Source organism: Magallana gigas, chromosome 7, assembly GCF_963853765.1.
Source record: "Magallana gigas chromosome 7, xbMagGiga1.1, whole genome shotgun sequence".
Classification (NCBI taxonomy): domain Eukaryota; kingdom Metazoa; phylum Mollusca; class Bivalvia; order Ostreida; family Ostreidae; genus Magallana; species Magallana gigas.
Genome location: NC_088859.1, coordinates 21,956,246 through 21,973,004, shown reverse-complemented (window position 1 = coordinate 21,973,004; position 16,759 = coordinate 21,956,246). Strand labels below are relative to the sequence as shown.

Sequence of the window (16,759 nt, the reverse complement as noted above, 5' to 3'; positions counted from 1 at the left end):
TAATAAAGATCTGCTTTTATTGCACCAAAGATCATATGATGTACAGGAAAAGGCCACATAAATATATTATTGAGGGATAAAAAAAAAAGCTGGAGCCTTTTTGCGAATTAGGGGTCAGTTAATTAAGATGATCAAATGGGTGTTTTCCGTTTTTGGAGCATATTATCTCATTTTTCCCAGAACTCTTAAAACAGTCATTGACAATTGTTGTTTTTTATACATAATTTTCAATTGAAACTCGACAGCAATTAAAAATCTTTAAAATGCAAATGTTTGATCCGTAGGTCATCACTGTTTTTCTTTCAAACAAATGTTGGTGTTTGTGTGAGTATAAATTTCAAACTTTGTGTAGCAAAATCAAACATTACATTTTCTACGAGGAATTTACAGATTTTTAGCCAAGAAAGCCATTCTTTGTCTCACAAAATAACAAGTCTCGTGTCCCTTTGCCAATCACTTTTTCATTGGCAGTCCTTTAAATTTAAGGATTTATTAACTAGTCAAAATGCATACAGGCACTTATGTGCAATATACCAATTAAGTTAGTGTAATACATACATCAGATGATGCAGCAACCTTTTTTGATATACAGTTTCTGAGATTAGAGAAATACAGATATACCATTTGGGCACATTTTCAACTGATTTCAAATAAGTTGAAATATTGATAAGGCACATTAGTGGTGTCAGTGAAGGAAATCAGATCACAATAGAATACCTCCACAAAAAAAAAAGCTCTCAAGATTTGCCCCATAAACTAAGAAATTCAGCGTGATGCCAGATCAAGGTGACAAATTGCACACTAAGTGAGGTCAAATTCTGGTTCAATTCTTCCTGAAACTCTTTTTAACTGCACTTGGACATGGCTAATTGAAGAAACCGCTCTGATGTGTAAGGATGCTTTGACATTAATCTCTTCTGTCTTTCCCGGTCCTTAAAACATATGCTTTAAATTGAGTTTTCATGTATTATTGATAACTGAATTGTATACAGTACCAACGGTTCTCTTGATTTTAGCAGAATGGAAGGTCAATGTCCTTTATGATTAAAATTAATTAGAGAAATCTAAGTTTCCCTGATAAAGCCCATCTGTCTGAAATGAAATGAAAAGAAGTGAAGGAATTTATTTTTATGAGGAACCACCCTTGTCACATTACGTTTCTTCATCTCAAGTACCTTATGTTTTTAATGTCCTGATATTCTAACCATGCAATGTCACATTCATGTGTGAAGTTAAAGTAGGCCATGCACAGATATTGTAAGGAGTTGGGGGGTGTCAGTGGGTTATGAAATTTAAACACACTAAATTTACATAGGAAAGTAACCAGAAGTTAGGCCGGGCAGACACCCCCCCCCCCCAAAAAAAAAAAAAACAAACAAAAAATTATCCATAGGACACCCCACTGAAAATATTTTGGATATGTGCATATATAGGCAACACAATTAAGGTTTATTTTGGATCCATACCATTTCTACTTGTATAATTTTGTTTTTAATTCATAAACAAAAATACATGAAAAAGCATTTGTAGAATCGTTTTTAAACTTATAAGAATTGCATTTATTTTGTGAGCCAAACAAAATTTCACTTTTAGAAGACAAATCAATGATGAAACAACATGATTGCATTCAGATTTGGACTCCAGTATTAGTATGAAGAAATAAAATGTGTACATCAAGTTATTCCCCTTTCTACATAATACTCTGTAACCTCTGCATGCTTCATTCCTCTCTTACTGATAATGAATAAAAAAGTAAATAACACTAATAAGGTCTTATATTAAAATATCAATATTAATTAAGACATTTCAATTCATTCAAACTTTTCTAAATATAATTCAATCAAATTAATTCGTTTATTTTCAATTCAAGATTTATTTTAAAAGAAAATTAATACATTGTATAGTGGCACTTAAGCAGAAAAGGATCAAATGGAAAGAAAAACTAGGAGAAGAGATTGTATTTATGATCAAAGGTGTTCAAAATAAACCACAAAATACTTACTTTAGTTGCATAAAAAGATAATTGTCCTTTCCCAGAAAGTAGCAAAAACTATTTTATCCTTGAAAATACAAAACAACGAAAAAAAAAATATTAAGATTTCACACCTCTCCAACAGAATCAAAGCTTGCCAATTCTTGGTCTCTGCGGGAGCTGTGGCATTTTTGTGCGGAGTGCGCGTCCCACTATAGTGACTGTCAGATGGAATCCTAAGGCAGCCACTCAAGATTGTTTATCAAGTAGCAGAATATCATCCTCGCAGACTTGCCGATGTGCAAACCTCTAGTGCCGTAATAAAGACAGTCTGAAACAACAGCCCCCCACCAACTAATGACGACCGACCCGCCACGGTTTCTCCGGTGCACCGCACAATTCGTGTGTCAAAACAAGACAGTTTCAAATATATCAAAAAGGCAAGAGTACGCTCCTAGAAGGAGAAGAAGAAAATATACCTGTCTTTAGCTTGCTTAACATACCATAAACATTTGATGAATACAGATTGAATGGTAATTGTCCTCTAGGTATCTCCTCTGTGCATGTTGGATAGATATGGTTCCATGTCAATCTATCATGCATAATTAAGTAGTAATTAGCATAGATATTTTTTCTTTATAAACAATTCAGTTTAATTTAGTTTAATTTCATTATTTACATGTAAAATGAAGACAGTTATTATAAAGCAAGAATTTCTATCATCTACGTTATTAGAAATTATACGAGAGAGAGAGCAAGACCAAGAGAGACAGACAGAGAGAGAGTGAGGGCAAGAGAGAGAGAGAGAGAGAGAGAGAGAGAGAGAGAGAGAGACTGTCTAGACAGAGAAAGAGAGAGAATCCTTTGAAATCACCAGTGATTATATAAGTATCTCTGCAATAATTAATGAATTCCATATGTAGAGATAGTATACGCAGCCAAACTAACAATATAGACATCCACATTTTTCGTGCATACAATCCCATTCATTAGAATTTATTTAATCTACACTCATCATTAATACGATGTTGAATTTGTTTAACTGGCATTGTCCACCTGCTGAATGTTCTATCATGGCTGTATATTGGGCCAACAGTCCATTGCTTTCATTATTTATTAGGGTCATTGGAATTCATTAATGAATTTGCAAGTCTTAGTAAGGTATAAACCCATAGTTAGTGTACTTTGACATGAATATAGTTATACATGTATACAACTGATGAAATGTCACTTACTTTAATTGGTGCTGATCTTTTCCTGCACACAGAACATAATTTTTTTTTTCTTCAGAATCTAACCAAAGAGATTCATCAATGCAGCGACCATAAAATTAGGAAGCATAAGTTTGTTTTTAAATTTTTAAAACTTCAAAGCCAAAGTTCAAATTTGTAATTCTTCACAATACAGCAAAATTGCTGATTCCTAACCCAAATTTAATTCATCAACACCCGTCCAACAAGAAGCATGCAGATATACATGTATTGATATAGCACACTTTATAAGGTCTTCCAAGCCAAAATTCATATCAATCCCCTTTACTAATTTAATCTAGCAACACTGTTCAACATTATATATATCTAAATTTAGATACTGCATCCATGTACAACATATATACATATAGATTTAGTAGCAATTTGAAGAAAATTAAACTTACTTCTTTTTTTACTTCATTGACATTGGTAAAAGGAGAAGTTTCAAAGAGGGTTTGCTTTCAGTATTCATAAACTGAGAGGAGATAAGTTACTGGTAGGTAGCAACCAAGCCACCATTAATTCATGAATGATAAATTGTTGGTGGCACAATATTATTTAAGAGGACACCACATAGGTCTGAATTTGAAGATCAAATTCTAAATATAGCTAAGAAAATAGGTTTAAATCTGAAGTCAGTGATATTGATAACCATACTTTATCCATTTTTTGCATGGGATTCTTGATTGGGTGTTCAACAACATACCAGAATCACAGCGATTTGAACTTCGTTTGTATGGGATTTAACCTTCTTAGAGGCCCTTCGGGCTTCACACGATTTTATCATGTGATCAGTCAAGTTCAAATCTTGGTGAACGTTTTAAAATTAATGTTCATTATATTTTTAAGTATTTTTAAGTTTTTAAAAGGTGTGAATGCTAGAAAAATATTATTTTATTATTTCTCCAACAATTAATTAAATCAATTAATCATCACATTAAATTCTAGATAATAAAACGTTTTTCCATAAAATAAGTTCAAATAAGCATTTCTCCATCAAGAACAACAATAAAATATAAGCACCCTGCATATATTCTCAGACAGGACTGGAATTCTGATGGTAAAAAAATGCACATCTTCAACGGAGGCCCCCGAGTTTCTGCAGGAGAACAACTTATAAATCTAACATGTGTTTAACATGATGAACAGTAACAAGTAAATCTTTATGACAGAGATGTCTTGTGTCTGCAGCCAGAGGAAGGAAGGCTTTGTTATATATACAGACATCTTCTTTGATGCTTTATTGCAATGTATTTTTAAAATTCTGCTATTTACCAATTTACTTTTATAATTTCCTGTGTTTTTATTGGTTTGACTCTTTTTTCTGTATGTAAATATGAAAGCCAGGTCTGATTTTGATGCCCGGGTAATTCACTTTCATTAAAGGGGGGGGGGGGGGGGGGAATGAGGGAGTAGGGCATTTGAGTTAGTTGATTGAAAGATATTAGTTAACTAATAAATAAATATTTTAATCCTTGCAAGTCATAGAACTAAATCATTAAAAATCTAAATACCAGACTCAAATTACATATACAAAGTAAGAGGGGAACCCTTTTATTTCCTGTAATGATATGTATACTTAATTTGTTTTAATTAGCAGTGTCCTCTTTTCTGATCGAAACTAATCAGGCATGAAAGTTGATGCAAGTGTAAAAACGATCCTTTTAACCCCCCTCCCCCCGCCCGACAATTGGAATATGAAGTCTGCCTAGAATATATACATGCCTACTCTGTATCTGAATATTGACAATAACAGTAAATATCTTAGTAGTTAAAAATCTTAGTTCTATAATTAAAAAAAAATGATTAGTATTTAAATAACACAATGAATCTGGCCCCAATGTAGCAGATTGGAACTACATTGAATGATATCAGATCTGAACATTTTTAGCTTCCATCCATTTTTAAAATTGAACATGAAAAATGAGAAAAAAAACCCTGCTATAACCTACCTTTTTCAATTGTTGGCGTTTAAATATTAATAAAGAGTGTGTGTATTTCACATGGTATCGGATAAATTAGGGGGAGGGTCCCTCGATGTGTTGCAGATTACGATAACAACTCACACAGAAACATCTCTCTCACACAGAAAAAAAAATTCCTCCCGTCCAATTATCCTCCAGAGAAGCATACCTGTTGATTATATTCCGTAAATTAAAACACGCGTTGTATCAAGTTCAGGTGTTCCTTAAATTGTGTGCTTCATTGCAGATCTCGTCAGAACAAATTTATATACTACGAACTATAACATAGCATCCGACAGAAGACCATGACTGACTGCAAGTTTAAAGCTGTTTTCACAACCCCCAATTCATCTTGGTCATCCGATGTCTGGCTGCTGGTGAAAATGAATTAAGAGAGGGGATTCTATTTTAGTATTTGACCGTATTGTTTATTTCTAAATCCCTGTACATCTTTCACTTTGGTTCTTGTCAGTTTCACTGATAATGTTTAACAAACCATGGCATTAAATATCCATAGCTTCAGCTGCTGCTTTGTTAAAGCAATGAGGTGACTTGCATACCTATTCTAGTTTGGCTTAGAACAAAAATACGTCCTTAATTAAGGGACGATGATATGTTTTAAACAGCTAAAAACCATGAAAACCCTGGGTTTTAAGAAAAATGAACTGAGATGTCTGAGGGAGAGGGTTCGAGAACCGTGGTTAACTGAAAGTTGAAGGTGGATGACTGTAAGTTGATCTTAGAAAGTCTTGAAGTTTCGGTCGTGATTACGGTGAATTGGAAGTTGAAATATTGGTTAAATTAAAAAAAAACTTGCTGCTTCGACTTTAATAAGACCATTGGAGCTGATAACAGACGATCAGGTGGTCTAAAATTGGGCTTTACTATGTCCATCTGTCAGTAAAAAGAATACCAACTTGTAGTGACTAGCTCTTTGACCATTGCATATCCCGGTATAATATTAATATCAAGTATACCGGTAAATGAATTGCACATCTATAACGACCATGAACGCTTAGTTTTGTATGGCAAGAGGCATAACTCTTATTCAAATCACCATCATTATAAAATGGGGTGGGGGGGGGGGGGGGGCTAAATGTTTCTGCTTTAAAAAATATTTTCATTTTTTTTCTTCACTAAACGTTAATTCATTATTAAAATTATCATACGTCAAAGATTAAGGAAAATCTAATGGTGAATTCGCTGACCACCTAGCCAACTTGAAAACCTAACTATATTAAAATTCGGATTGGGGGAGGGGATCCCCCTTGCGTAAAAATTGATCTATATAAATGATAAGTTTATCTAAGGAAAAGTTACTTTACTAAAAAAAAATGTGACCCCCCCCCCCCCCAAATATTGATACTTGCCTGCACTTGTGATATATATCACATATACTTGAGCAAAAATTGGAGGACGAGATTTGGCTGTCAGAGTGCTCTTTATACATTACAGCCGTCTTTTTTTAAATATAAGAAAGTATAGCATTATCAAGATATTAGCGCGGATCTAGAGGAGGGTATGGACCCCTTGAAAAAAATCCGAAACAGACCCGTGAACCCCCCCCCCCCCCCCCCAAACTGAAAAACAAAAATTATCCCTCGGATCCCGCTCCGGGAATTCTTTAGGAAGGGAGGGGGTCCCGCTCATAATGACTTTAAGGGAGTGTATGGAACAGTGTTGGGTACGAATCCCCCGTGCGTTGTATAAGGACTTTCAATATTTGGTTTTCTGTTTTTAATAATATAAACTTATGAAAATATCAGTCAACTGCGTGATTACACATCATATGATAAATTATCAAGACATGCTATCCCCAAATAATCCATATAAAACATAGGAGAGATAAGAGTCCACTACAATTCCTTTATAGTATCCGTATCAAAAATAAACAAATGCATTTTAGCGGCAGTATATTTTTCTAATGAGGAAAGCAGGCTCACAGCTGGTGGCCACGTGGCGTATAACAATGTCATCCACCAGTAGTTTCGGGGTCAATCTTTCAGTGTACAGAAAACAAGAAAGAAGCGTACATCTATTTATATACTTCCATACGAGATGTGACTAACAGGTTTAGAATTTTTAGATAGGTAATGGCTCAACAATGGTTTTAAATCTATAGTTGAGCAAGAATCCCATTTGCTTATATAACTCCCTTTTGGATATTACATGTAACACCCCCCCCCCCCCCAAAAAAAGAAAAAACAACCCCCTAAAAAATATAAATTACGAAATACAAGTAAACAAAACTGAATTTCATTAATTTATTATAATCAGCAGAATTTCATTTGTTTTGATAATTTAATACTTTTATTAAATTTAATTCACTTTTTGAGAGATTTAGATTGTCATGGTCCAATTTCTAATGCTAATATAGCTGAAAATAAACGACTCCCTAACAAAGGAAATTTAATCTCATCAGAAACAAGCAGTTTAATACTCTTCTCCTTCCTCATCCTCTGCCCCCTCCACGGAGTCAACGCCCACTTCCTCGTAGTCCTTCTCCAGGGCAGCCAGATCTTCACGGGCCTCAGAGAATTCACCTTCCTCCATACCCTCTCCAACGTACCAGTGGACAAAGGCTCGCTTGGCGTACATCAGATCAAACTTGTGATCCAGACGAGCCCAGGCCTCAGCGATGGCAGTGGTGTTGCTCAACATGCACACGGCACGCTGAACCTTGGCCAGGTCGCCACCAGGAACCACGGTGGGGGGCTGGTAGTTGATGCCAACCTTGAATCCAGTGGGACACCAGTCCACAAACTGGATGGTACGCTTGGTCTTAATGGTGGCAATGGCAGCATTGACGTCCTTGGGAACAACGTCTCCTCTGTATAACATGCAGCAAGCCATGTACTTGCCATGACGAGGGTCGCATTTGACGAGTTGGTTGGCTGGTTCAAAGCAGGCATTGGTGATTTCAGCTACAGACAGTTGTTCATGGTAGGCTTTTTCTGCAGAGATGACAGGGGCATAGGTAGCAAGAGGGAAGTGGATACGAGGATAGGGCACCAAGTTGGTCTGGAACTCGGTCAAGTCCACATTGAGGGCACCATCAAATCGGAGGGAGGCGGTGATGGAGCTCACAATCTGACCAATTAGACGGTTCAGGTTGGTGTAGGTTGGGCGCTCAATGTCCAGGTTACGGCGACAGATGTCGTAGATGGCTTCATTGTCCACCATGAAGGCGCAGTCCGAATGCTCCAGGGTAGTGTGGGTGGTCAGAATGGAGTTGTAGGGCTCTACTACAGCGGTGGAAACTTGAGGAGCGGGGTAGATGGAGAACTCTAGTTTGGATTTCTTGCCATAGTCCACGCTGAGACGTTCCATGAGCAGAGATGTGAATCCGGATCCAGTTCCTCCACCAAAACTGTGGAAGATGAGGAATCCTTGAAGTCCTGTGCACTGGTCAGCCAACTTACGGATTCTGTCCAGGACCAAGTCCACGATCTCCTTCCCGATGGTGTAGTGTCCACGGGCATAGTTGTTAGCTGCATCTTCCTTGCCTGTCACAAGTTGTTCTGGATGGAAAAGTTGGCGGTAGGTGCCGGTACGTACTTCATCTGTTGATGAAAAAGGAAATTGCAGATGAAATTATCAACTTCAGCAGATATAAAACAATATGCACAAAGAGCAACTTCCTGATATTAGGCAAAATCAGGAGAGCAAGAACAAAGAGGAAGGAAATTATATCACCCAAAGAGATCATATCATTTATAATTTCTGGTAAAAAAAAAAAAAAAAAAAAAAAAAAAAACCAGCCAGAAGAGAACCATAATTGTTGTATAATCTGTGGTACAAGTGTGTAATAGTGTCACATCACACCCTTTGATGGACGATATGGATCAATTATTTAAAACTTAAATTGAAAGTCCACTGTGTAAAATTAAATCCCAACACTCAATTCTGATAGATGATATTTTGATTAATATTTCAAAGTCAGAGAAATGATTGGTTTCATGAGTTGATTTAATAGCTTCCTTCTCTTAAAACTTTCATCCCCATCTACCGCAATGGCTGTCTGCCTCCAATAATTATCGTATGATGCAGAATAAAATCAATCAATATTTTATACAAGCTGCATCATGGTGCAGATGACTCATCGTCTACAATCGTAATCCCTACCAATTATGTTAATGATAAAAAAGGCTTGTTTCTTTGCATTACAAGATTTTTCATCTGTACAACTCTTTAGAAGAAAATAATCGGGGCAATATCTACTAAAATGTTTTAAAATGCAGCTTCCCAACAGAGCGCCGCATTTGACACATGTGGAACTTATCAAGAACCAACGTTTAACTAATCTTCATCTGACGCTGCAACAGCATTCTCAAATGAAAGTAAAAAATGAGAAAAAAGCTCTGCTGCTCAACAGCTGCATGTATGCTGGCTGTCTGCTACCATTGATTTTGTGGGAGCTCCAGGTCATGAGTCATGATTTCTCATACGACCTGACCATATGTTTTCACCCCCACTATGCATAGTTTTGAACAATTCTGGGTTTTTTAACCCCCTATCAAAAACCCCAAAAAGTGAAAATTGGATTTTGTATGTTTTTAATAAACTGATAATTAAAAGTTGATCATCCATGGAAAAAAAATAGACACAATATATATTATTTTATTTATATATTATAAAGGTAAAAATCCATTTGCATGACTCACCTACAACTGTTGGCTCTAGGTCAACAAATACTGCCCTGGGGACGTGTTTGCCTGCCCCAGTCTCACTAAAGAAGGTGTTGAAAGAGTCGTCCCCTCCTCCAATGGTCTTGTCACTGGGCATTTGACCGTCCGGCTGGATTCCATGTTCCAGACAGTACAACTCCCAGCAGGCATTGCCCATCTGGACTCCGGCCTGGCCGACGTGGATACTGATACATTCCCTCTAAAGTGTGAAAAAAGTCAACATTTTTACACGTGGGCGTTGTCCCGCGTACGTTCCCGCCATATTAATGATGGCTTTTATTTCAACGACGTTTATTTTATGTCAATAATATATTAAGACAAAAACCATTTTTTCACAGAAAATTAAGTATATGAACGCGAAGAATTCAAAATAAGACGGATATTTTAAGTGGTTTTTCACCGCCGGCCGGCGAAAATTAACATATGATACGTGCAACTATGATGAAATTTTCCTTAATTTTCTTTATTAAATTTATACAAATGATTGAGAAAACAACTTACCATGTTGGAAAGCTAAGTTTAAGGATGAGAAGAGCAAGTCTCAAATTAAGGAAAAGTCCTCGTGAGTGACTAAACAAAGAGTCTGGAGGAAAGCGAGGTACTGGTTCATTCATCTTGCTTATATACTCATGAGGCCCCAACACTGCATATCTCAACGTCACTTGCGATTTTACCGAAGTCGGATTACCTCTCCCTTTTTCATTGAATCACCATAAGAAAACTAGAAATGTTTCGAATAAGCATACGTCACAATGGAAGGCGGGGCTTTAAACATTAATTATTGTAAAAAAAATATTACATACCAGTATGACCACGAATCATCGTAACGTTATATTATTTTTAACTCGATTTATGATACGTCTATTTATTGGTCATGAATTTCATCATTGTGTTCATTGCTAATGTTCTTTTCAAGTTTTGAAACGAGAGAGGGAGAGAAGAGAGAGAGAGAGAGAGACAGAGAGACAGAGCAGACAAAAACATTACATCAATTTCATCCAATGAAATCATTCCCTTTAGGATCGTCCACGTTTGAACGGAACGAGGGCATATATAAAGCAAGCGAAAAGCCGCGGAATTTCCATCTTTCTCACTTGATCCGTTACAGATCGCAGTGTGAGACGAAAATCTGTTTATTTTTCTCGGTCACCACTGTAACTCTACGAAAACACCAAAATGGTAAGTAGATATATAAAAATAATATTTTTACAGAAGTTGTAATATAAGTAAGTTTTGTGTAAATTATTTTAGAGATAATTGACAAAGGTAGGCGTTTTTGGCGGCATGTGATGTGCGCTGCATTACGAATTCCTCGACACGTGTAAAGGAAAATAACGAAACGTAGTTAAAATATTTAAAAATCAGGCGTTGGCATCATTGGATTAGTTTATCGACTTTAAATGTTGAAATATCTAACATAACATATGATTTTACTATCCACGGCCTTATGTTATATCGTTAGTCACTATAATATATAAGGAAGTAAATATTGGAAAAATAAGTTGTACAACGTAAAAAAAAAAAAAATTCGTTTTTAGAGGGAATGTATCAGTATCCACGTCGGCCAGGCCGGAGTCCAGATGGGCAATGCCTGCTGGGAGTTGTACTGTCTGGAACATGGAATCCAGCCGGACGGTCAAATGCCCAGTGACAAGACCATTGGAGGAGGGGACGACTCTTTCAACACCTTCTTCAGTGAGACTGGGGCAGGCAAACACGTCCCCAGGGCTGTATTTGTTGACCTAGAGCCAACAGTTGTAGGTGAGTCATTGTAGTATATTGTATACCAATAGTATCATTGTTTAATCATAAGTATCTAATAGACACCTTTTAACCCACTGTTACATTTACTCTAAAATAAATAGCCCCAAATTCAATGAATCGGGATGCATATAATATCTTTTCCTTTTCTTAAAGATTTACTTCCTTTTGCTTTCAATCTGTAAAATCATTTGATTAAAAAATCTATTGAAAAATTATATACAATCATTATTTCTATTTCTAATGATTATTAGAATACATCTTTTCACCAAAGCATATATTGATATTCTTAGCATTTAGTTTTCGCTTGTCCCTATAGACCTAAATGCATTCGTTTTTTAAATTTCGCGTGGTATATCCTTTTCTGCTCTTAAACACTTTATATTAATACATGTATCTGGGTATTTATTATCATGATAAATATTCGAGGTTAGAAAATAAATTAGGCTACATCAAATGAAGGAAAGTTTAGGGCGTATTTATCACACTAAAACAGTTACTAATTGTCATGTTTCTATCTAGATGAGGTACGTACCGGCACATACCGCCAACTCTTCCATCCAGAACAGTTGATCACGGGGAAGGAAGATGCAGCCAACAACTATGCCCGTGGACACTACACCATCGGGAAGGAGATCGTGGACTTGGTCCTGGACAGAATCCGTAAGCTGGCTGACCAGTGCACAGGACTTCAGGGATTCCTTATCTTCCACAGTTTTGGTGGAGGAACTGGATCCGGATTCACATCTCTGCTCATGGAACGTCTCAGCGTGGACTATGGCAAGAAATCCAAACTGGAGTTCTCCATCTACCCCGCTCCTCAAGTTTCCACCGCTGTAGTAGAGCCCTACAACTCCATTCTGACCACCCACACTACCCTGGAGCACTCGGACTGCGCCTTCATGGTGGACAATGAAGCCATCTACGACATCTGTCGCCGTAACCTGGACATTGAGCGCCCAACCTACACCAACCTGAACCGTCTGATTGGTCAGATTGTGAGCTCCATCACCGCCTCCCTCCGATTTGACGGTGCCCTCAATGTGGACTTGACCGAGTTCCAGACCAACTTGGTGCCCTATCCTCGTATCCACTTCCCTCTTGCCACCTATGCCCCTGTCATCTCTGCAGAAAAAGCCTACCATGAACAACTGTCTGTGGGTGAGATCACAAATTCCTGCTTTGAACCAGCCAATCAAATGGTGAAGTGTGACCCTCGTCATGGCAAGTACATGGCTTGCTGCATGTTATACAGAGGAGACGTTGTTCCCAAGGACGTCAATGCTGCCATTGCCACCATCAAGACCAAGCGTACCATCCAGTTTGTGGACTGGTGTCCCACTGGATTCAAGGTTGGCATCAACTACCAGCCACCCACCGTGGTTCCTGGTGGTGACCTGGCCAAGGTTCAGCGTGCCGTGTGCATGTTGAGCAACACCACTGCCATCGCTGAGGCCTGGGCTCGTCTGGATCACAAGTTTGACCTGATGTATGCCAAGCGAGCCTTCGTCCACTGGTACGTGGGAGAGGGTATGGAGGAAGGTGAATTCTCCGAGGCCCGTGAAGATCTGGCTGCCCTGGAAAAGGACTATGAGGAAGTGGGCGTCGACTCCGTGGAGGCAGGAGAAGATGAAGAGGGAGAAGAATACTAAATGTGTTCCAACCTTTTTGATATTATTATATGAACCATAATTCAGGGATTCTCTATTTTTCCATCATGTTGAAATTAAATTAAACCCTGTTACAAGAATTATGCATGGTTTTTCTTTCATTACAGCGAATTACAGAATACCAGTGAGTTTTAAGTAGCTTGTTGGATTGCTTAATAGGGTACTGTGGAATCATTAGATTTCGTAGTGGCTCAATTTTTGTGAAATTTCTGGGTACCTCTCATCCACGAAATAAAATCCTCCATGAATTGATAAATTTAGGGTAAAAAGGTCTTATTTCCTTCTGTAGATATGTACGAACTCACATTCCCACGAACCTGTAAAATTAAAGCCATCCACGAAAATTGACCCCACAAAATTAAATAATTTCACAGTATTCAATTTGGTCAGCAGATTTTTTTCAAAAACGTAATTTAAGACATTTCTGAAGAAACTATAACCTATAAAGGAGGTAAATTTTTCCTGCAAAAAATCTTTGACATTTTGGTTACCTGATCCTGGTGAAACAAAAACAGCACTAGCAGTCTTTTTGTGCTGTGACTGCTTAATTAATTAAAAAATGTTGCAGTAAGGTAGGATAACAGGATAGAGAAAATATTCCCAACAAATAAAATCCAAAGGTGCAAATGTTTACCAGAAATAACTGGCTTTATTGCTGTCATACCTGAGTACATGTACATGTAATCACATGACTTGATTCAAACCTAGTGTGATACTTTGCTGACCAAAATGAGTACCATATTGAGCAAGCTTTTGAAAACTCTACCGGTATTCTATAATTCGCTGTAAATGAAGTTCATTACTACATATATATTACCCAAGGTATTTTTTTTAATGTATACAGTATTTAAAAGTACTACATATAGTACCAAGTTTTATTAGGGATAACGAGCATAAATAATCTTTTTATTTGAGATAGTCATAATTAAGAAAATGGCCTTCCAGGGTTAGAAAATTAGTTTCCATGTGTCTGAAAAAAGGCCAAAAATTTGATGTGTTTGGTATGCACCGAGCCAAAGCTCTAAAAATCTGGACACAAGTTATCCGTCGGTCACCATGCAGTTACCGCATGATCACGACCTTGCTGACGACTCATCCAGTACAATGTTTTTACTGTTTGAAATAAGCACCGTCAGGTCGACTGATTCCCACTTAATTTTCAAATATTTAGAAACGATGCTTTGACCTTGACTTCTGTTAGCGACCCGAGACCTTGACCTTTGCTAATTATCACAGACAGTTGCTCAGAGATTTGGGATGTTTTAAGTTGCCGATGGAAATAGAAAATATAAAAATATTGTTTACTTCGGATTGTCAGATCTATATTTAAAATAAGGTTGAGAACAAAGAAATATAGCGCACTTGATTTCGCATAAAATATAGCGCTTTTGCAAGCATCAGGCATTTTCATTATTATACAATATTTAGTTAAAATATATTCAAAGAAACGCAAAATACACAATAACCACCTTACAAAGGGGTGTTATCGTAATTATCTTGCACAACATCATTAAAATCTTCAGGTTTTGTTGGGATATACTAGTATAGGAAAATGGCGTGCAATAAAAAGTTGGATATTTGGCGATCTTGACCACTTTAAATAAAAAGAAAACGACAAAACTTAAGTTCTACAGGTATCATAGTACACGTTTACATATTGGATTAATTTGGGTTTACGTGGTCTTCGTACCAAAAATTAGACAAATATTTCTATTAGTGAGTTTTCTCATACAATAATTTTTATAGCCACACATATTAAAAAGACAATTTATGAAAATGTTTTACACGGGGCTTAGTGGTAACGCGCAGGTCTTTTTAGCTCACCTGAGCTGAAAGCACAAGTGAGCTTTTCTGATCACAATTTTTCCGTTGTCTGTCGTTGTCGTCGTTGTTGTAAACTTTTCACATTTTTATCTTCTTGTCCAGAACCACTGGACCAATTTCAACCAAACTTGACATAAAGCATCACTGGGTGAGAAGATTCCAGTTTGTTCAAATGAAGGGCCACACCCTTTTTAAATGGAAGATAATTTAAAATGATTAAATATTTGTTGCTATCTTTTAAAAATCTACCTCTCAAAAATTCTTAGGACAGAAAAGCTTAAACTTGTGTGGAAGCATCCTAATGTTGTGTAGATTAAAAGTTTGTTAAATCTTAGTTCCCGATGGTAGGGTGGGGACACAATGAGGGATTGATTTTTACATAGGAATATATACATGCGTGTATAGCGAAAATCTTTTAAAATCTTCGTCTCAAAAACCATTCGGCCAGAAAAGCTTCAACTTGTGTGGAAGCATCCTCAGATCGTGTAGATTCAAGTTTGTTCAAATAATCGCCCCAATGGGTATGGTGGGGCCACATTTTTTTTTTGGGGGGGGGAGGGGTCCCCAGGGCTGTATTTATTGACCTAGAGCCCACAGTTGTAGGTGAGTCATGTATATACTGTATTGCATGCCAGTAATACATGTACTGTATTATCGTTTATATAACATAAGTATCTTATAGATACCTTAAAACTCACTGTTACATTTATTTACAATAGATTACGTATCCGATCCATAATAGTCCTTGATTATGTATGGGCTTAATAAAACTATGGGCTTAATACTCAGTATACTTATACACTATTTATATAGTAATGGTTTACTTCCATAATTATCTAGATGCCCAAGAGCAAAGTTAACCTTCAATAATAACCTGAATAAAATAAAATGTGTACTAGTATTCAACCGTTTTTACCTCACCTGAGCTGAAAGCTCAAGTGAGCTATTCTGATCACATTTTGTCTGTCTGTCCGTCTGTCTGTCTGTAAACTTTTCACATTTTCAACATCTTCTCAAGAACCGCTGGGCCAATTTCAACCAAACTTGGCACAAAGCATCCTTAGCCTAAGGGGATTCAAGCTTGTGAAAATTAAGGATCACGCCTTTTTGCATAGGGAGATAATTAGGAATTTATGAAAATTTTCGAGATATTTTCAAAAATCTTATTTTCACGAACCATAAGACCAGGAAAGCTGGAACTTGTGTGGAAGCATCCTCAGGTACTGTAGATTCAAAGTTGTGAAAATCATGACCCCCGGGGGTAGGGTGGGGCCACAATGGGGGGTCAAAGTTTAACATAGGAACATGTAGAGTAAATCTTTAAAAATCTTCTTCTCAGAAACAGCCAGGAAAGCTGAAACTTGTGTGGAAGCATCCTCAGGTACTGTAGATTCAAAGTTGTGAAAATCATGACCCCCGGGGGTAGGGTTGGGACACATGGGGGGTGTTAAAGTTTTACATAGGAACACATAGAGTAAATCTTTTAAAAACTTCTTCTCAGAAACTAATCGGCCAGGAAAGCTGAAACTTGTGTGAAAGCATCCTCAGGTACTGTAGATTCAAAGTTGTGAAAATCATGACCCCCGGGGGTAGGGTGGGGCCACAATGGGGGTCAAAGTTTAACATAGGA

General features: G+C 37.1%; 3 protein-coding genes across 3 annotated transcripts in view; 1 reads left to right on the top strand and 2 right to left on the bottom strand.

Moving 5' to 3' along the window:
* The window catches only part of LOC105347348 (microtubule-associated protein futsch), a 31,826-nt gene extending 29,686 nt beyond the window's left edge, over positions 1-2,140 (bottom strand). Inside the window, exon 1 of the mRNA XM_011456387.4 lies at positions 2,003-2,140. The gene's annotated coding sequence lies outside the window, so the exon portion shown is untranslated. The remainder of the gene's footprint in view (positions 1-2,002) is intronic.
* Positions 2,141-7,436: 5,296 nt separating this feature from the next.
* Positions 7,437-10,514, bottom strand: LOC105347347 (tubulin alpha-1A chain). Its single transcript, XM_011456384.4, has 3 exons — positions 10,376-10,514; positions 9,851-10,073; positions 7,437-8,749 (listed from the first exon to the last, which is right to left on the bottom strand). Exons 1-3 carry the CDS (start codon positions 10,376-10,378, stop codon positions 7,620-7,622), a joined length of 1,356 nt encoding a protein of 451 aa, XP_011454686.1. The 5' UTR covers positions 10,379-10,514; the 3' UTR covers positions 7,437-7,619.
* A 397-nt stretch (positions 10,515-10,911) lies between these two features.
* Positions 10,912-13,385, top strand: LOC105347346 (tubulin alpha-3 chain). The gene is made up of 3 exons (XM_011456382.4): positions 10,912-11,053; positions 11,413-11,635; positions 12,158-13,385. Exons 1-3 carry the CDS (start codon positions 11,051-11,053, stop codon positions 13,285-13,287), a joined length of 1,356 nt encoding a protein of 451 aa, XP_011454684.1. The 5' UTR covers positions 10,912-11,050; the 3' UTR covers positions 13,288-13,385.
* The last annotated feature ends 3,374 nt before the right edge of the window (positions 13,386-16,759 follow it).